The following is a 21,428-nucleotide window of genomic DNA, read 5'->3' as shown; positions in this document are numbered from 1 at the left end:
TCCCCCAGAAGTGCTGAGGGACCCCGGCTGCAGCCCGAGGGGACGGCGGGGGCGCCGTGAGGGGACACACCGCACAGCAGCCGCCAGGGGGCGCCGTGCGGGCAGGCGGGCGGGCGGCGCGGAGGCCGCCGGGAAGGGGGCGGCTGTGCAGAAGGGCGGGAAGCGCGGGCGGCGGCGCGGGCTGTGCGCGCGCGCCATGAAGGAGACGCGCGGGTGAGGCGGCGGCGCCTTCCCGCCCTGCCCTGAGGGGACAGCGCCGGGCCGGGGGGGGACACCCGCCGGAGCCGCCCCGCGAGGGGCCCCGGCGGGCCGCGGGCGGCCGGAGCTGCCCTCGCCCACGAGGGGAGGAATTCCCGGTTGAAATAAATGGTGGAGTGCGGGTGGCGGGGCTGCCTCGCCCGGGTCTCACCGCGTGTGGCGGCGACGCCGTCGCCAAGCAACGGCAATGGCCGGCGAGGAACGGCGGTAACGGGGCTGCGCCTTGCTCTGGGGCTGCGCGTCCTGCGGAGCCCTGCGCAGGAGAGCCGAGCAGTGGCTGCCCGAGCCTCGGGGACGGGCACGGGGAGCGCTGAGCCGGCACAGCCGCCCGCGGGCGCCGCGCAGCATGAGCTGGTGCGGCAGCGGTGAAGGGTGGAGTTGGGCTCCCTTCGATGAAGGTCCCAGGTGGTGGGGATTTTCCTCCTTCCTTGTTTTCCCTGGGTGCTGCTGTTGGTTTGGTGGCTCAGGAGCCGGGCTGTGCTCGCTGTGCCCCGCAGCGATGGCTGAAGGCCTGTGGCACCTTACCCCCGACCCTGGGTGTGTGGGGAGACACGCCCTGCGGCTTGGGGAGCTATAAATGAGGGGCAAAACCCGGAATAAATCCGTTTAGGACGGCTTTTTGTGTAAAAGTGTGGTTTACCAGAGCAGATACACATTGGAGGTTTTTGCTGTGGTGCACAGGTTGTAGCAAGGTTTGGCAAAATATTAAAGTGCAGCAGGGTTCTGGTTTAAAGAGAAGGCTGGTGTGTGAATGGGTGGTGTGCCATGTGTGTTAGGATCCATAAGATCCCTAATTCTGTGTTTATATGCTTGAGAGAGCAAAGTAGGACTTCGTTTATTTCTTATTCCAAAAGGGGCAACAAATTCTTCAGTTTCACTCAGTGAAACTTACCAGGTGCTGCTTCCCTCACCTCTTAAGTTGTGAGGTCAAGCTATCAGTGATATGTGTAAGCAACTGAAAAATATCTATTGTTGACTGGAGGAATTTTATATGAATAATATTTAATTTAAAATAAACATATTTGATGCTAATAGTATTAGGTTTATCTAATTGATACTGTGCTTTACGTCAGTCTCCAGTTATATCATCTGTAGGCAGAATGAGGCAATGAAAGGCAGGTGGTGCCTTTTTGTACCTTGGAAACATCTTAAGTGCTGGTGTAGTTTAAATCCTGTCCTCGTTCTGTGCAAACTTTATGAAGTGCAAGCTGTACAATGCAAGCAATGCATAAAACATGGAAGCAGTTGCTGCTGTAGGTGTTTTAATTTAGTTGTAATGCACAGCAATTAAGTACAGGCTTTCCTCCTGTATTTGTTATGAAAATGATATCATGGGAAGGAAAATATTCATTATGAATATTTTTATTTATGAAATGGAAATTGTCAATGTCTATAAACAAGGTAAATTAGGTCAAGGCCTGGTTAGGCTTGTAAATAAACAGCTTTTCTGACTGGGGATACCTGTTGATAGCACTACAGCCCTAATGCCTGCCTCCCCAGCTTTTTTGGAAAGCAGAGAGAAGAAAGTTTGAAAAACTGGCTTGGAGAGAGGAAAAGGGGGGGAAAAAAAACCCGTGTGACTAGAGCTCTGTGTGTAATTGCATAAGGATACTTAAAGAGAGGGAAATCTCCTTAAGAGAGGGAGTAAAGGCAACAATTAGAAACAAGGAGCTGTGAAATAACCTGTCTTTTTAAAAATCAAGCGGTGAAGCTTGTCTTTGAATATTTCCTAATCTTGTTCCAGCCAGAATGGGGTCAGGTACCTTAAATAGGTATAAATATGTTTTGCCTAACTCAGCTGATCTTTGAAGCTGTACATGTGTGAAGGAGGGAAATATCCTGCATAAATAATGGCACAATTAATCCCTTGAGCCTCAGGATCTGGACCCTGATGAGCATGATGAGACTTTTTGGGGTGTCTCCCCTTTTGGTGCTGGTGTTTCTGTAGAGGTGCATTAAGCACCATTTTTACCTCCAGTCCCACTCCTTTCCTTTTGCATTACCAGCTGAAATCTTTCCTGGTTTCAGCTGGTAATGCAAAATAAGGTGTTCTTTCTCCATTTCCCCCTTTCTAAAGCAAGGGGTTTATATAGTAATGAACCCAATTTATTGCATCAACTCTGTTTAACAGATCTATATGCTTTACAATCAACTATAATGCCCTTCCTGAATCAGCAGAAACCTAACAAGAACGTTTAATTAAAAGATGTTGAATTGTTTTGTTTGGTGCTAGCAGGAAACCGTTTGGAATATCCTTAAATTGAAACTGACATGTCCAAAACTTGTAGGGTTGTCCTTGGTGGGTTTCAAACCTTTTCATTTCCCAGTGATCAGTTCTGATGGGCTGGAGCAATGCAAATAAATTGTGTTAAGATGGCAGCATCTTGGATGGCTTCTTACATCCATAAGTGCTTTTTTTAAAATAGTTGTGACTTCTAAGTGAAGTCAAGTGTTCTAAAAATGATAAGCAAGATTTTTTCCTCCTTTCTCTCAACATGGGGTGAAAAGGCAGAAATGGATTTGTGATGTGTAAGCTAAGGGGTGTTTTCCTATAAGATTTTCTTGTTTTATGTACTCATTCCTGTGTTTTCTCTCAGTACTTCCAGGCAGCAGAACCAGCCTCAAGGGCACTATGGACTTACCTCTCCAATTAGCTTGGCTCCTCCCAGTGACAAAGACCACATCCATACTCAGAAGCTGATTGAAGCAATGAAGCCATTTGGGGTGTTTGAGGATCAGGAAGAACTCTATCACAGGTATAACAAGGCTAAAATTTGTTAACCTCCTGGGGTTTTTTTTATTTTATTTTTTAAGCAAACTTAGCATGAGTTTTCTTTACAGGACAACTGTTCTTGGAAAACTGAATAACTTTGTCAGAGAATGGATTTCAGAGCTTGCTGAAAGCAAGGTAAGAATTTTTTTTGTTTTTGTCAAAACAGCTGAAGCCTTTTGATTTAAAGGCTAGGCTCCTGGGATCTGTGCTGAAGTTCAGCTTTTAACTTCTTAATATCAAGTAGAGCTGTAGTAACTGCCACTGAGATAAGTTGTAAAAGATATTTCAAGATCAAGATCTCACAGTCTTTGGGGAACTGAATAAATTCCTGCACTGGCTCAATCAGGTGACTCGTAGCTGTTAACAAAGCCAAAACAAGGCGATGTGGATGGGAAAGATGCTGAAATTGGCACTAATCTTGGCCCAGACAGCCTACAGCACTCAGTCTAGCTTGAAATGATGATTCTAGACATGACCTTTGAATGGCTCCTAGGTTGTGTTAATTTATGTGTCTCTGCTGCAGGGAGGTCTAATAATAGGTCTTAATTTGTATAAATTTATAGAAGTACTGCTACATCACCTGTAATCTTTTTTTGGAGTTGCAAGCTCAACTTATTTCAGAAAAACAGAATCAAAACCTAATAAACTAAAACGTAAGGGAGTGAGAAGACATTGCTTATGCAGGCTGTTAGAGTTTTTCTAAATAACTTACATGCTCAGAGGATAATGTGCGTCTTAAACTTTCTCTTCTACCCACAGAACCTTCCCCCTTCAATAACAGAACAAGTTGGTGGCAAAATATTTACGTTTGGCTCCTACAGACTTGGAGTACACACCAAAGGTAGTACTTTCAGAGCTGGTCATAGCTCTGGTGTTGGAAGGTGACTTCCAGCAGTAACAGGAGCAATGGGATCTCCCTGCAGGTTCAGACATCGATGCCCTCTGTGTTGCTCCGAGTCACGTGGAAAGATCAGATTTTTTTCAGTCATTCTTTGAAAAGCTGAAGAATCAAGAGGAAGTAAAAAACCTGAGAGTGAGTAAACTCTCTGCTTGATAGATTGTGTAAATTTTGCAGTAAAAATATTCATGTTGAAGACTTGCATTGGTAGTGAACATCTTAGAAGCCAAAATTAGATCAATTTTGAGTACCCTCCAATGTACTGGTTTATGCAGCATGAAAATGTTGCTGTCCAGCTCTTAGCTCCTTTCCCCAGTGAGCACATCACAAAAGAGTTTTTGTGGTGCCTCTCCCCTCCCTGTGTTTTGGGAATGAGTCAAAAAGCAAGGCTGTCCCTGGAAGCTGTGTTTTCACCTTGGGTGTAGGAAGGGCTTGCAGCCACTGATACTGATGGCTTGTTGTGCACTGTTTGTTACAGCACACAATCAGCCTCTCAATCTCTTGCCTAAATAAAATCTTTTACTAAAATGTAGTGTTGGTACCCTAACAGTGCTGTCCCAAGTGAGAGTTATTAGCATTTTTTGTGTTTGGAAGGAACTTAGTCTTTGTACTGAGTAGTTCAGTGTAAATCTTGTATTTTATCATAGTGTAGGAAAAAACTTTAAAGTAGCAAAAGGATATCTTATTAGAGATATCCTCTCCTTCACAGGCCATTGAGGATGCATATGTACCTGTTATCAAATTTGAGTTTGATGGCATTGAGGTAAGAATTTTAATTTTTATTTGGGTTTTTTTCACCTTTAAGTGAGATTTGTTTTTCCTGCTTTAGAATGGGATAACTTTTTCACGATTTTATGATCCTGCTGTTGTATAAGTTTATCAGTACATTGCAGCACATTTAGGGAGCTGTAATTAAACAACCAGACCACAACCTATCCCAGAAGAAGCAAAATGGGATCTTCTAGGAAAATAATCCCCTGGCAAGCGTGGGAACATGAGTGCCATCTCTTTTTACACCCGTGCTGCAGGCCAGGGTAGCGTGCTTGGGTGGCATTTATCTCCCAAGGATGTGCAGAGTGGGAGGAGAGGCAGTGTCCTTGCTGTGACTCCCTGGGCTCTGACAAGAGCTCCCTTTCTGCAGGGGGTGTTTCTGTTGTGCTTCCCTGCACAAATCTCCTGGTGTTCTGCTGAAAATCAAAAATAAAGTCCCTGTGAGACAAACAACACGGAAAATGAAAAGTAAAACTACTCACTGGACTCCTGCCTCTGTTTGTCAGCTGCAGGAATCCTTCTATCTGGAATACATTTCCTGTAGAGAATAAATACCCACTTGCTGTAACACCTAAGCAAGTTACTGCTTGGTAATTACTATCATGAAGACACTCAAGGACCTCTTTGTGGCCTTTGTCTGCTACAGACATTCACAGAATCATTTGCTTGCCCCAGGTTATACTAAAAACCAGATGCTTAAGGCCTTACAGCATAAAGGAAATGCTTTCTCATTTGTTGAAGTATAGTTGAAGTGGTTTTAATTTGTCTAAATTTTATGGGTAATTAAAAATTTTCTTTTAGTAGGAGTTCTAAGTTTAGAGTAATCTTTCAAAAAAAAAAAAAAAACAAACAAAAAACCTCTTCCTTTCCTGAGCTTAAAAAAAAAAAGGTGGTTTTGTAAACAAATAGGGAACTTAGGGAGGTTTTCTTGTTTTCTGGCAAATAAATGTTTATCTGTGGCCCCCTAATTGTAAATACAAATGTTAACCACGTGAATGACCAAGTGTCCCTCCCTGGTGTCCTGTTTGCAAGCAGTGCTGCATTCTAAGTCATGTTTGACCCTTTTTCTCTTGAAGATTGACCTCGTGTTTGCAAAGCTCTCTCTGCCCACGGTCTCTGATGATCTCGATCTCAGGGATGACTCGTGCCTCAAGAGCCTGGATATAAGATGCATCCGGAGCCTGAATGGTGAGCACATTCTGCACACCCTTGTAGGGACATTTAAATTGGCACACAATGCACATTGCACAATCCACATTCTGTACATGATGCAGAAACTGATCTCCAGTGTACTTGAGTTCTGAGGAGGTGACCAGTGAGCCTAAATTTAGGTATTTCAAGGAGTTGTGTGTTTACACAGACTTGTGTCTCATGTTTGTTTGATTGGTTTGTGAGCAGGTGTTCCAGCTTGCCCCAGAAATTCAGATGACTAAGTAGGGCACTTGATAAAAATGTATGAAGGATAAACAATGTTGTTCATAAAAAAAAAAGTAATTAAAATACCTGAAGTCTGACTTGCTCAATGTTTAGCTCCAATTGGTTTAATGGTTGTTGGCTGTCAAAAGAAACTTAGCTTCTGGAATCACAGAATATTTAGACTTCTGGAATCACAGAATATTTAGGGTTGGAAGGGCCCTCTGGAGATCATCCAGTCCAACCCCCCAGCTCAGGCACAGTCACCTGGAGCAGCTGACCCGGGAGTGTGTCCAGGTGAGTTTTGAATCCCTCCAGACAGGGACAGTTCACAGCCTCCCATGGCAACCCATTCCAGTGCTCTGCCACCCTGTGATGTAAAGTTCTTTTTTATGCTGAGGTGGAGCTTCCTGGGTTGTAGTTTATGACCAAAACATCCTGTGGGGAGGCTTTATTTAAAATTTTTTAGTTGTAGTCTAAACAAAGCTGCTGAGGGCACCGGTTACCTAAAGTGATGCTGAAAGTTGTGTGCAGTCGATAATTTAATACAAAGCAAGTACTCCAGACCTGTTCTCCTAGACTTGAACCACGAGCTGTTGATCCAGTGTAGGAACTCCTGAGCTGTGCCTGTTGCTGGGAACTCGTGTGCTTCCCCTTTTGTCCCACAGGCAGCAGGGTCACAGATGAAATTCTGCGCCTGGTGCCCAACCTGGAGAACTTCCGCCTCACGCTCCGTGCAGTTAAACTGTGGGCAAAACGTGAGTGCCAGAGTGCTTTGTGACCTTTAAACCCTTCAGAGGCACCTCATGCTCACTGTTGGATGTACCTCAGCTTTGTATTGCTATGTAAATGACAGCAGTTGTATTAAAAGCCTTTCAGTTTAGGTTCATGGTCTGTCCATGTGGTTTTTTACTGGAGATGGAGTTCAGCGAAGAAGGGAGTGCTTATGAGACACTGCTGCATTGCTTATCAGGAACCTGACTACAAATGATAAAAATTCCCAATTAAGTGTAGAAGGAATAAGAAAGTCCCAGTTACCCACGTGGCTAGAGCAAGTACTAGAAGAATGGCAGAACCTTAAGGGGAATTGAAGTGTAGCAGCACAAGCAAGTTCCACAGTAGCAATATTTTGGGACATGGTGTTGTGCTGATTCTTTTTCTCATCACTGTAAGGACCAGCAATTTGGCCTTGCTGCACTGCAAAGATAAATGACATGGAGGCTGAAATGTATTAAGTATTCTATAGATTGTGCAGCTGGTGCTGCAAATTTGAAAGACCTCAGACTAACTGTGTGGTATCCCTTCTAGGACGTGGTGTTTACTCCAACATCATGGGATTTCTTGGTGGAGTCTCCTGGGCCATGCTGGTAGCAAGAATATGTCAACTCTACCCAAATGCTTTGGCCTCTACTCTCGTTAACAAGTTCTTCTTGATTTTTTCAAAATGGTAAAAGCTGATTATTTTAATTTGCATAAAGAAGTAACACTTGTAATTATTTATATCAAGATGTGCATTGACAGCATCCCATGCAGAGCAGAGCTTAAAATGGACACTTCACTGTTTTTTCTTCTACAGGGATTGGCCAAAGCCAGTATTGCTGAAACGACTGGAAGAGAGCTTTCTTAATTTACCAGTCTGGGACCCCAGGGTAGGTACCATTGCAATCAGAGGCATTAAAGTTTGTTTTGCCCTGGCTGGTGCTGAGCAGAGCTGTTGTAACCTCGCAGGTGAACCCATCAGACCGGTACCATGTGATGCCCATCATCACCCCAGCCTACCCGCAGCAGAACTCCACCTACAACGTGTCTGTGTCAACACGGGCAGTCATGGTGGAGGAGTTCCAGCGTGGTAAAGTACAATCTGTGCTTGTCACAGTCTCATCCTGGCTCTGTGAAACCATGCCATCTGAACTGGTTTTGTTCAGTGAGGTGCTCTAGGTTTAAGATTTCTCTGGGAAATATGCCCATTGCAGGCAATAAGTTTTCCAATAAGCTGTTGTGGGATCTGCATTTTGTCAGGGGAATTCCTACTTTTTTTTTTTTCTGTCAGTTACTGTTACAATCTTCTAAACTTTTAAAAAAGTCATAGGATTTTTTAAGAGATTTTTAAAGAGATTTAAAAAAATAGTGATCAGATTTTCAACCCTATTTGTAGGTCTTGAAGTTACAGATGAGATTCTCAAAGGAAAATCAGACTGGTCAAAGCTCTTTGAACCACTGAACTTCTTTCAGAAGTACAAGTATGTATGAAGTCTGTTGTCTGAACTTGAAGTTATTTGCTTAGTGGTTAGCATGATGAGTTTTAACTTGGGGTCTAAATAGAAAATTGGATTGATGTTTTTCAGTTCAGGGCTTTTTAAAGAAACTGGAAGTAATCATATAAGTTTTGGTATGTATAAGCATAGGGAAGATGGGAAAAGCTGTCTTATGCCACTCACAGCATTTTTCCTACCAAGAAGAAAAATCTGATGTTTAGAATGTAGAATAAAATCTTGAGCTAGTGTACTCATTTGCCTTTCTTCTTCTAGACATTACATTGTGCTGACTGCCAGTGCCTTTACAGAAGAGCATCACCTGAACTGGTAAGTGCTGCTTTAAACGTGACTCCAGTGCAAAACTGAAACTCAATTCCATGTTGCACCATATTTTTGTTAATTGTATTAACAAATAAAGTCAGTAACTATGCAGCTAGGCATGGAGTGCACCCCTTTCCCTCCCTGCTTTGAAGACCACTGTTCTAGAGCCTTACACTTGTTTTCATAAAGAGTTTTACTGTAATATTTAAGGACTGGATTGCACTGGTGTGTAGTCACCCTGTTCCAGACCTGCTTTTCTTCAAAGAAAGGAGATTTGCTAATAATTAGTTGTTTAACCAATGTGAATGTGCTGAGTCACTGTGAATTTTGAAATAAGGGGAAATGGTGAGGAATTAAGGCACTGTAATGTGTGTTTATTCACTTTCCAGTGGATTTCTTTGTTAAGAAGTTAGTACTTTGCTTGCTTTGCTCGAGTAAGGAAGCAAAACACCTGTCTGTGGCAGACATCCATTCTGGGGTCACTTACTTTTATTTCAAAGTTTGCTTTGTGCCTTAAGTCAAATAATTCTTGTGCCATCTCTAAAAGATAGCTTAATGTTTAAATATAGTTTTAATAAGTAATACCTTTTATCTGAACTTTCTAAAATATTCACCTAAAAATCTTATCAGCTGCAGCTTGGTATCAGTCACAGTTGTGTACTACAAGGTGTATGGGCAGAGGGCCAAATAACTTTTAATGTGAAATATTCTTGAGCGAACAAAGCTTATTGTACCTTACAATAAAGACAAGGGAAATTCTGCCTGTGGTAAGAGCTGAGGGTTTGCTTTTTTCAGTGACAGAAATAGAGGCAAATTTTCCAGTTTTGCAGCGTGGGAAAATGATAAGCAGAAGATAAATTTGATTCAGTCTATTATAAGGAAAAGTTTAGTTCACCAATTCTTGAGTGGATTTGGAAATAGATAATATGTCTGTTATTCATCAACATAAGATGTTTTTGAAGAACATACAGATTTGTGACTGCTTTTAGAGTTAACAGAGTTTTAGGCCGAAGGCTGAAATGCCAGTACTTTATTGAAATTAAAGCCCTTGTGGTCATGATTCATCTCTTAGGGAAGTTTCTGAGGGGAGTGTTGACTAGATGATTTGTTTATTAAAATAACTATTTTTACATTTTCACTGATTTTCTGCAAGAAGAATTGCATCTTTACTGGGGTGTAACTGAACAGCTGTGCTCGAGCCTTTCCAAAACCACTGTTCTCCTTGAAAAAAAGGAGTTTTGCTGCACCCCAGAGGTGCTGGGATCTGCTCCTTGTTATTTTCATCATGGGTTACAGGTGGGAGTGTTGTATCTGAACTGTGCAGAGTACATGTAAAACTTACTCGTCTCTGTCTTTAGAAACAAAAGCACAAATGTCACTGGGAACGTCTCCAATTACAGTGTGTGTATGTGATATCAAGATCTAGTGTCTGCTGTATGAAACTTGGTCCTTGTTGATTGGTTAACACTGTGTTACAAAAAGGCATCTAACTGATGAGCTGGATACAGTTAAAAATTAATAAAATACCTCTTGTTTTTATTAGGATTGGCCTGGTGGAGTCTAAAATCCGTGTGCTGGTTGGAAACTTGGAAAGGAATGAATTTATAACTATTGCACACGTGCAGCCACAGTCTTTCCCTGGCAATGAAGTTCTCTATAAACAGTGAGTTTTTTTGCTTTTCTGAAGTACACATTGGCTAAATTGTATCTTCATTTTCCTCAGTTCATTGATGATAGAGGCTCAGTGTGTCTCTGGCAGGGTCCTGAACACATAAAATCTTTTTAAAGAAGGGAGCACTTCAGGGAGAAGTGCTCTGAGATATTAAGTCTGGGTTGGCTGTAAAATGAACAAATAAAATGTACCAGAGTCCAAATGACTGCTATCAGTGCCCAACTCAGGTTTTGAATCTGTCTCTTTTTAGGAGTGGATTTGTATCAATGTGGTTTCTTGGGCTTGTGTTTAAGAAAGCAGAAAGTGCAGTAAAGACTAACGTTGATCTAACACATGGGATACAGTCATTCACAGACACAGGTAAGGCTCTCTTTTTGCTCTAGACTTGTAGAGTGTCATTCTTTTTGTTCCAGTGGAAGTTGCTTCACCAAGTACTTCCTTTTGTTATTAGATAGCAACATATAAAAGATTAGCTTCAAAAACACATTATGTTGACATTTGTCACAGTAAGGCCATCCTAAAACAAAAGTGTGTTACAGTCATGTACTGTGTACCATAAGTGAAATAAGTCCTCACAAAAGTGCGTTTCTTGTAGGGGACAGTCAGCTGTGAAGCCCAGGGATGCCCATTTGCTGGGGTAGCTATACTTGTCAAACAGTAGTCCCACTTTGGAAGTGGGAAGTGACTGTGTCAAGCTCTGAAAAGAGTTGTTGATGCCTATTGATGGTATTTTTCCAAGACAGTTTGTGTATAATGTGATCCCAGAACTGTGGAAGTCATTGGGTTGTCACATAGTAATTACATGCGTGTAAATTTTCGTGTCCAAAGTCTGATACTACTTTTGATAGATGTAGAAATAAATTAATATTGCAGGTGTTGTTAGATAATGCTAGAATAATAAGGAAATTAGGCTATTCTTCGGAGTGATGAATGTGTTTGGACGAAGAGTTCTAAACAGTGAAACCCTGTAAATGTTTGTTGGAGTTTATCCATAGCACCAGCAGGACTTCTGTGTTGTTTTGCTCAGATGACATGAGTAAAAGCAGTAAAACCCAGCCTCCTTCATAGCTCGTGCTTGGGATATGAGAAAAGCACAGCAAAATGCATCAGAACTCTCATCTGAGTTACAAGCCAGGCAGGGTGATTTCCTCAGACTTGCACTGCTATTTCTGTACTTGCACGTTACATCCAGTGGCACTACATTTCAGTGGCAAATGAAATTATGTTAATGAGATTTATGTGCTGCTGAGAGGCCAGAACTAATGGTCCTCTGTGCACGAACATTGTTAGTGTGGCTGTGTGCTCTTGCTTTAGCTGTGTGCTCTCACAGCCTGTGGTATGTGCTGGGTGTGGGGTGTGAATCCAGAGAGAATTGAACAGAAAAGCTGTTCCTTGAGAGGTGGCAAACCCTTTGGAATGTGTGGGGAGGACCAGTAGTTCTCTGCTAGGGAGCTGTTACTGTGTGCCTTGACTTTGAGAGAATAATTTCAGAGGGCAAAGATTAATTTCAAGTTGAGGAGCTCAAGAATAGAAGGCTCAGTTTGGAGGGCTTTTGTTCAGTGAACTTTATTTCCCTTTTACATACAAACTATTGAATTTCATTTGAAGGAACTGTCCATACTGGTGTGTGGGCTCATTTCTGTGCTTTTACTTCACTTCTGATCTCCTGTGGAAAGCCTTTGGGTTGCATATCCTTGCTTTGATTCCCACTCTGTGTGTCAGTAAGCTGACTTTCCAGTTATGCTCCAGTGATAGGCCAGTTAGATAAGCTTATCTAAATGTGACTTAACTCTGTAATAACTGTTGTGCTGCTATAGCCTTTGCCAGTTGCATAAAAGGCTGTTTGCAGGCAGTGGAGAAAAACCTGTTTAAATTGTAGTGAGTCTGTTAAGTCAGATGTCTCTAAAACCCAGTCTGGCTTCTTTGGACAGATAGAATTTATAAATGCAAATTTGAACTCAAACAGCTGTTGTGGCTGGGCTGTAGTGAGTGTGAAATGGGCATCACAGGTCACAGTCACCTTTTTGTGATGATGGGAGTGCTTGGGGCAGTGTTTTGTGTTAAATTAATATGGGAACTCTTCATTTGGGCTGGGCAGACATGTTTCTAAAGAAACCAAGTATAACTGACCAGCACTAATGCAAACATCCCCACTAAGCTCCTATGCTGTTTTTGATGTCAGTTTACAGGCAGGCCAGTGCCCTCAACATCCTAAAGGAAGGTATGAAGATTGAGGCAACTTATGTGAAGAGAAAGCAACTCCATTATTTTTTGCCAGCAGGAACCTTACAGAAAAGAAAGAAGGTATAATAAAAATCCAGCGCTTCTGGTAATTTTTAATAAAAGCTTTAATGATTACTTGAAGACTTTATTTTTTAACTGTCGTTTCAGCAAAGGGTGTCAGATATTAGTCAAAATAATAGTGGACTTCAGTGCAAAAGGTCTTCTTTAGGTGAAAGCTGTTCGGATGGTTCCAAAGACAGAGATTCCAGAACACCCTCTAATTCCTCTTCGTTAAATAAGATATCTAAGTTGGACATCTCTACAGCAGAGACAGAAAGGTTAGTGCCATAACCTTGGAACTGTGGAGAAGCTGCTTTTAACTGACTCACTGTAAATGAGTCTAGGATTTCTAGTTTGGATCTATGTGGATCATAAGCATTTGGAGGGCTCTAAGAGCTTCAGGAACAAAGCTGGAATCTCCTTTGGGCATGTGGTAGGAGACCAGGTTAAAGGAATCCTTGAAAAAAAATCTAAATAATATCCATGAACATGTAGGAATGGAGAACTTGACACCAGGGAAATTTAGTCTTGAATGTAAATCTTCACAGGTTAGTGGGTAGATTGAAGCTGGAGTATTTTATGTGCAAGTGAGTGTTCTTTCTAACGAAAAGTACTGCTCATGCCAAACAGATTAAGTTCTAATGACATACTGATTTTGGTGTCAGAAACACCAGAGCTGCTGCTGACTTAGTGGAGTGGTATGAGAGCTCAGGCAGTAAAAGTCTGTCACTTCCTGGGAAGTCTGTTTATCCCTAAGCACAGGAAGGATACATAATCTTGAGAGTAATTGCCCAATCCTACCAAATGTGATACCTGCTCTGTTCAGAAAGTTTGATACTGTAGGAGTCACATGGAGAAAAAAAAAACAAACCACAAAAAATTGTGTGGACATCTGGGTAGAACAGAACAGTGGTTCAAAGCAGCACAGTGAGCTGGGTGGACTAATCTGGGAAAATATATCAGCACATAAAGACTCAGTAAAGAAAATGCTTGAGTTTAAATCTGCAGTCTGAAATCCAGCAAAATGATGGTCTGGTGCTACATTGCCTGGGAGGTTGTGTTGTTTAATAGAGCTCTGACAAGGGGCTAAGGAGGTCGGTGTTTGTCTTGCATGCACTTTCTGGAAATGACATATACAGTATCTCACAAACTAGCATTTTATAACTCAAGTGTTTGACTTTTATAGAAATGTTGAATGTCAGAGTTGTAGTGGTGCCAACAGTGTAGCTGAGCCATCCACGTCTAAGGGACTTTGCATTCCTGTGACTGACCCAAGTATGTATTTGAAGTGGTAGGTGGAATGTAGTTTTTAATTTGGTGGCCAAACTCTAAAAGCCAGGTGTCTCCTGCAGAAATGGAGGCTACAGTTGCACTAAGATCACCGGGACCTCCCACTGATTGCACCATTCCAGGATATGACACGGTTTGTCAACTCAGAAGGTGTTTTGTGCAAGAGCAGCATAAATTAAGTGGGACTCTAATCACGGATCCTAGGAGTGCTTCACCTAAACAGCATTATTCACCAAGCTCTAAAGTATCTCGTCCACCAACAGCAGGAGAGTGCCCCCAAAAAGCCATAGATGGAGAAAAGGCAAGAAGGGGGGGCTAGTCCAAGGAGGGTTGAAAGCAGTATTGATTACTGATGTAGAACAAGTTAAATAACTGAAAATGAATGCATTTATACATCCCCAAAGGATTTGGGAATCTAAATTTACATTCTAGTTGGACTGGAATGTAATTGTAATGAATATGGTGTGTAACTATTAACATATTTTCAAGATCTGGCACTTCATGACTGCTTCTCATCAGGTGCCAAGTTATCTAAATACTGCTGTGTTTACTGCAGTGACCAATTGCTGAATGAACTGTCTCATCTGGAAGCAGTGCTTAATGCAGAAAAAAACTATCTCCAAACAAAGAAGATATGAATCTTATGACTGTAAAAGTATGAGTTAATCTGTTTCTGGCAGATGCTTTTTGAGTGCCTGTTGATAGTTGTGCTGCTTTAGAAATCAGCAGCCTCCTCGATATGTCATTACTTCAGAAATGATAGTGTGGAGTTTCTTGTTAGGTCTTGGTTTGTGAACTTCTAGATCAGTACTTAATTTGTTTTATTCCTATGTGTAAATGTCCTTAAGTAGCTGTTCTTGGAGCTTGAGCTCTGATTTGAGGCACAAGCAAAGAACAACCAGAGAAAGAACCCTCAGTTTTGACACTTGTAAAGAATCATCTTGTAGAACTTAATCTAGTGCTGAATATTGCAAGTACAGATTTCAAGGCTTGGTTAGCAGGGCATTTTCAGAGGCTTGAAATTCCTGTGGGGTAATGGTGGACTTGTGTAAATACTCTTTTTAGAATGGCCACTAATACATTTAATGTGTTGACTGGAAGCTGTACCCAAATAAGAGAATTTTAGCCCAGCAATTATTTTGAGTCTGTGTATTTTGTTCCTCCAGCTAAACGTGTGGGACTCGGATTTCACAGAAAGTGGATACCCTCAAGATGGGAGGAAGAGAGCTACAAAAAATGTAATTTTTAAGTGATTTTATTCAGTGGACTAACTGAAAAGCTCAATAGTTTAGTTATTAGACTGCCTCACATAAATTCTCTGCATACTTCCTGATGGAAACAAAAATACACTTTTTAGTTTAGCTTATTTCAGTCCTCACTCTCCAAATATTACATTTGTATTAACTATCTTTTAAATGTTACTGTTAGTTGATTTGGTAGTGTCTAATTCATTTCCATGTTTGAAATAATACTGAATTTTCTTTTCAAAACTATTTGATTCACTGATGTGAATTAAAACTGCTGTAAAGACTAAATCCTTTGGCCTCTCAGAGGGAAGATAGAGAGCTTTGCTATTGATGGTGCTTGTTACTGAGGCATAAACTCTTGAGGGCACGCCCTCAAATAAAGATGAGATCTTGTTGGTGAGGGCTGAAATACCTGAACCACTGTCTGTGTGGTTTTAGGGCTTCAGGATACCTAAACACACTCCCCATGGGGTGGAGGTTGATAATGCATGTGTGATTTTAAGGTGTCCTCACTGCCAGAGCTTGCTGCCTCTCAGTCAGGAACCTGGCAATACTGCCTAACAAATCCCTTCTGGCTTTTTTAGGGTGTCCTTGATGGAAAATCCATGCAGATTCCAGTGATCACATCAAGATCACAGGTATTTATTGTGCATTTGTATTCATAGGTAAAGCAGAGTCAGTTTTCATTACATGTACAAAGATATATGTACCATTATACTTGGTGGTTTGAGGATTAATAGGGTTTTGCCCGTTGTGCTTCCAACAAATTGAATAACTGAGCAATGACCTTCACAAAAGCTGAAGTTTCCAAGTTTTGAACTTGCCAAACCACATTTCCATACCCTCAGACACTTGAGTTTGTGTCCTGGTTTGGTTTTCTTGTACTGTTATCAGTACTTGTATACTGATTTCTGTGATGAGACTTGGAAGCTTTGAAGTCTGTAGGTGACTAACTGCTCTGTGTCATGTAGAATGTTGTGAAATTGAGGGCTGTGAGGCTGGAAGTGGTCCAGACAGTAGAGACTCTGTTTTCTTGATCCATGGATCTGAGAAAAATCTTCCTTTACTGTGCTGTTGAGCAACTCCCAGCTAATTTCCCCCCTCCATCAGGGATATACTGGTCTCAGTTCATGCAAGAAGAGAATTGTGCAGAGGGGAAAATGTTCTTCCTCTGGATATGGTGGTAATTAATAAGTGGTGTGCTTAAAAAAAAAAAAGGCTTCTCTAAAAATGGGTTTGAGCCATACAGGTTTAGTACATAAACAGTGTTACACAAAGAATGTTATATTCAGCTAGGAAAGGGTTTATCTGCTGCTACTTCTGAATTAATGAATTTAAAATTAATTCAATAATTATTAAAAATTCCTTTTTTCCTTTTTTTTTCCTGTGGCATCTGTTTGTGTGTTACAGAGGCTTTCCAGTAAAGAACTGCCAGATTCTTCATCTCCTGTTCCAACAAATAGCATTCGTATCATTAAAAGATCCATCAAACTTACCCTTAATGGGTAAGTGGTTGATCTTCAGGTGAAGAGGATAATCACTTGTTACCAGTCCTTATTCTGAATGTGTGTTGTAGTTACTAACAAAGGTACAAGGGTACTGTGGCCCTGCTGTAACTGACCAGCTGAAATCATGGTCTGATTTTTATACTGCTGTTGGATGCTTGCTTCCTTCTGAACTACTCTTGGCATGTGCTTGTAACAGTTACCTTTAGGAGTTTTTAAAAAGTCTAAATTGTCACCAGCTGAAACAGCTACAAAAGCCAACCTGTCCTGTGCCTTGGATTCAGAATGCATAAATACCACCAGGGTTAATTAGTTGCTGCAACCACATTCTGGTTTTGAGTGTGTCCGAGCGCGCTTGTGTTCCTTTGTGCTTGCCTAATGGATGTGCATGCATTGTTCTTCTCTCCAATTATTTTCCCATTTGGCACACCACGCACTCCTGTGCTCCTCTCACAATGGTGCTCAGCTTCCTTGCAGCTTGCCCCTGTCTTGCACAGCCATGCACTGCACAGGTGCTGCCTCCCATGGAGGCCCCTAAATGAGTTCAGTATTGAAGGAAATGCAGCAGAGGATGCTACCAAGGTATGGAGATTAGATAGACATGTCCCGTGCTCTGTTATCTGATCCTTTTCTTTGTCTCAAGACTGCTCCAGCATGAGACTTGAGAGGTTTTTTTGTGTCACTGGGTAGTAAAGCCCAACTCTGAGCACACAGCAAAGATGCACTGAAACATGTAACAGCTGAGGCTGTCCTGCCACTACTGCCCACCTGCAAGCTGCATGCAGAAAGTGGTTTCTGATAAACCCTGAAAGCTGTTCTAAATGCTTACATGAATACCTGTCCTAGTCTCGAGTCTGGTTCTGTAAACTGATAACACTGCTTACCCAACTAAGTGCATTAAGGGTTTTGGGGGGTGGGGAGTAATTCTAATTATATGAAACAAGTATTATGCTATTTCTCTATTGTAATTTCTTTATCATTTGATGGCTTCATAAGTGAACTTGTAAGTTGTTTCTCCAGAGTATTTTTGTATGTACTGTAAAAAACTATCTTCAAAGTGAAATTTAAAATCCTTAGTCTCTTTTTCTTTTTTTTTTTTAGTGCAGATGGGATCTGCTTAAAAAAATCTAAACAACTAAACCAACTCTAAAGGGATGGGAGGAAGGCAGTGCCAGAAAAAAAGCTTTCTACAGAATTTTAATGTCACAGAATCATTTAGGTTGGAAAAACCTTTAGGTTAGAGTCCAGCTGTAAACCTAACACTGCCACATCTACCACTAAACTGCCATGCTAGAGTAAATCTGAGGAGACCAGGAGCACTGCTGTGCTTTCCTGCTTCTGCTAGATCTGGGGTTTGATTTAGTGCCCTCTGCATTTTGCCGTTTGTGCAAACTGCATGACTCACCCAAGTCCCAATTTGGTATGTGGACAAAGATATCCCTGAATTGTTTTAAAATGAGTTGCTTGTCTTAAAGAGCAAATCTGAGCTCTAAACATCTTAAGTATCCACCTCAGTGAGGAGAGTGAAGGACTGTAAGGAAATAGGAGGTGATATCTTGTCATGACTCCTTAGCATTCCCTCTGCTGCCAGTATCCCAAACCCTTGGGGAAAGCATGGCTACATTAATCACAATCTACTTTTTTTTTTCCCCTTGTTCTCTGGTTTCCAGCTTGTTTCAAGTGCAATTTATCCCTTAGAAATTGACCTTAGTGGGTTTTAGGCCTTGTTCTTCCTTCTACCCTCCAAAACCCCCAAAATTTAGACTGCAAAGCTTTGATTCAGGTTAAAATTAAGAAACAGTACCCCTATTACTTAAGTAGCTTTTAGCAGAACTACACCTTGGGTTTATCAAATGACTGCCTCCTTTTTGTGACCTGTTCCAAACCAGTGGCACTCAAACATTGTCACTTCTATGTACCAGTTACAGTAGGTATACAGCTTCAGCACCTGTGTAAATACAAATCCATCATGAATCTGGAGGAACTAAAGCTGAAGTAGGTGATAAGATAAACAGCAAAAGGAATATGGGAAGTGTATTGTCGTAGACTACAGTCCTGTAATATTCCCATGCTTTTAAATTCTCCCACATGAGTGTTCCAAGACTAAGGGATGATTTTCCCATAGGCTCTATGTCAGCACATGCACTTATGCAGCTATTCTCAAACTAAACTAACCTAGCTATGGGTATACCTTTACACAGATCATTTTATCTTGCTCTTGATTTGTGGTTAATCTTCTAATTGCTCTTTATAAATTTTATTTTATTTTCTTCCTCACTCTTAGGGTTTTAAGAAGAATGTTCAGGGTTTTGAGAAGAGCATTCAGGAAGAATTTAGGTTACTAGTTTCTCAGACTTGATCCATTGGTGAATTACACATCTTATCTTAATGTGTCTTGACATATAAGGATGTCAAGTGTGATGTCAAGTGACGTCAGTGTTCTGGAGTTTCCCTGGATGCTGCAGAAGCTCGATGCTGCCCCAGGACTCTGCAGATTAGAATTCAGCTGTTTGTAAATAAAGTTCAAACTTACTCAACTTGGGTGTTCTGCTCTGTTGAAGTGATTAGAAGGGAAGTTACTCCTGTGTGAGGGAAGCTCTTTGCTATCAGACTTCCTCCAAACGTTGTTCTTTTCTCTCTGCTTTCTTAGCTGCTTGCTGGGTGTCTGGCTTGAGCATGGGTCCCTCATCTCAATCTCTTCCGAGAGGAGCAGCTCTGCATTGAAATGGTGTCTGGTCAGTAACTTTGAGCAAGAAATTGCCTTGCAGGAGTTAACATCTGTGGTTTTACTCGTTAGGTACAAGCAAAGAAGCAGTTAATGTGAAGTCACTTACATTTTGGCTGTAGCAATTGATTTTCCTGTAGGAGGTGAGAGAAAGTGTTTACTTTTTGCCTGAAGGAGGAAAAAGCAAAGAGGAAAAAAAGGTATCTTGAAATTTGTTAAACTTGGTTGTGGGAGAGAGGGGGCTTACTAACCCTGTCTTATGTAACACTGAGTGACATAAGCTGCTGAGCCTGAGAAGACCAGCAAAAACTCCTGGCTGTATTTTAGCAATTACCTCATCACACTTCTTATAAAGAGTGTGATCCTGTGCGTTATTCCAGTAAGTGAAGAGCCGTGCTCGGAGGCTGCAGGCGAAGGGCTCATACCCAGCCCAGCTGCTGCCTTCTCCCTGCCTCCCTGCCCGTCCCGGGGGCTGTGTCCTGTCCCGGCTCATTGGGGAGCCGTGCCCGTGCCGGGGGTGGCTCTGGGGGCTCTGGCTCTCCCCTGCCCGCCCCCGTGTGTCCTTTCTGTGCCCGTCCCACGCCCGGGCTGCGTGTGTTGTGACAGTGCCGCGTGTGGCCGCCGCGGAGCGTCACTGCTGCCCTGGCTGCTGCTGCTGTCACCGCCTCCGGGGACACCACAACCCTCCGATGTGCCTGCCTTGCCCTGAGTGCCCGGGGGTGGTGCCCACCCTGCACTCCTCGCTGCCTCCGTGGACTGTCCCATAGATGAGGTTTCTCCATCCATCATCTCCCCAGAGCGTGGCCCAAGGGCTCAGGGCTCCAGGCTCTTGGACCTTGGGTGTGATTATGGGAGCATCTTGGCAAAGCAGTAGCCTGGGGACTGATTTTTCTCTTATTCTGGAAAATACAGCCTGTTAAACTCTCAGCTGTCTGACCTTCAAGAAATTGATATGGACTGCTCATCCTTGAGCAGTTCCTCTTTCCTGGGAAGACACTGTCTGAATCTGCTGTCTTCTCCCAACATTGTTTCTTATTCACACCTCATCTCTTTTTCATTTCTTCTGATCTCAGACTCCTCTTGCCTGTTTTCCTTTTCGCTCTGATGATTCCAGTTTCCCTCTTGCACCTGAGTCCCTCTTTCTGAATTTCAACTGGGTAATGCATTATTTGGTAGTGATGAGTAAAACTCCCATGAGTCCTGAAACTAGAGGAGAAATAACCTGCCCTGTTTCAGTTTCAGCCTGGCAATCAGCTGCCTTCTGTGGGCACCATCCACCTCACTCTCTGCGTGTCTGTGCAGTGGACAGAAATCTGAAAATTTTAGCTACTAAAAGCAAGTCTGGCAAACATGCAAGGTCAATCTTTTCCAAGGAAGCGCAAAAAATCCCAGTAGTGACACCAGCACTGCCTCCTCGCTAAATTTCATGTCCCTGTTTCTGAAATGCAAAGGAGTTTCTTAAAAGTTTAAGGATTCTTTGAATATAGTTAAAGTATATCTTCCCCATGGTCATTCGTAGAAAAGTGACTGAGTCATAGCTGTTCTGTTTTTCCTAAAAAATCGTGTCAAGGGGCAGTGTGTGTGATCATGTGAAGAAAAGGTGTTGGCAAAATTGGGAGTGACTGAAAATGTGGCCTTAAAATAGGAAGCGTTGAGTAGCCATAACCAACAATGCGTGTGATGATAATATCATAAAAATAAGAGGCTGTAGCCAGTAGGTTCTAAAGCTAGAACATGCTAGAATTTCTTTCATCCCTTCAGTTTTAATTCTGTTCTGTTTTTCCAGTGTGGTCACCAGGCCAGAACAGAAGGTTATACCACCTACTCTGAGTGCATGCATGCAAGGAAGGAAAGCTGAGGTTTTGTACATCACCGATGTGTAATTCTTGGCTAAATGCCTTCAGCACTGCTTTGGAACAATGTTTGTTGTGATTTTGTTAGATTGTTTCTCCTCTTTTTGTTTATTCGATACTGAATTTTCCTTTTATTATGTACAGCCTTAAGCAGAAAGGCAGAA

At 42.1% G+C, this 21,428-nt stretch overlaps 1 protein-coding gene across 1 annotated transcript; it reads left to right on the top strand.

The window, feature by feature from the left end:
• The first annotated feature begins 604 nt into the window (after positions 1 to 604).
• PAPOLG (poly(A) polymerase gamma) lies at positions 605 to 19,031 on the top strand. The gene is made up of 23 exons (XM_058020586.1): positions 605 to 663; positions 2,856 to 3,014; positions 3,100 to 3,166; positions 3,791 to 3,872; positions 3,955 to 4,064; positions 4,639 to 4,692; positions 5,777 to 5,888; positions 6,782 to 6,871; positions 7,422 to 7,560; positions 7,690 to 7,762; positions 7,842 to 7,962; positions 8,269 to 8,353; positions 8,642 to 8,695; positions 10,233 to 10,352; positions 10,612 to 10,721; positions 12,544 to 12,665; positions 12,753 to 12,922; positions 13,831 to 13,919; positions 13,997 to 14,235; positions 15,101 to 15,172; positions 15,766 to 15,819; positions 16,592 to 16,686; positions 18,971 to 19,031. Exons 1-23 carry the CDS (start codon positions 605 to 607, stop codon positions 19,029 to 19,031), a joined length of 2,337 nt encoding a protein of 778 aa, XP_057876569.1.
• Positions 19,032 to 21,428: the final 2,397 nt, after the last annotated feature.

Source organism: Melospiza georgiana, chromosome 3 (genome assembly GCF_028018845.1).
Source record: "Melospiza georgiana isolate bMelGeo1 chromosome 3, bMelGeo1.pri, whole genome shotgun sequence".
In the NCBI taxonomy this organism is placed as follows: domain Eukaryota; kingdom Metazoa; phylum Chordata; class Aves; order Passeriformes; family Passerellidae; genus Melospiza; species Melospiza georgiana.
This window is presented reverse-complemented; position numbering and strand designations above follow the sequence as displayed.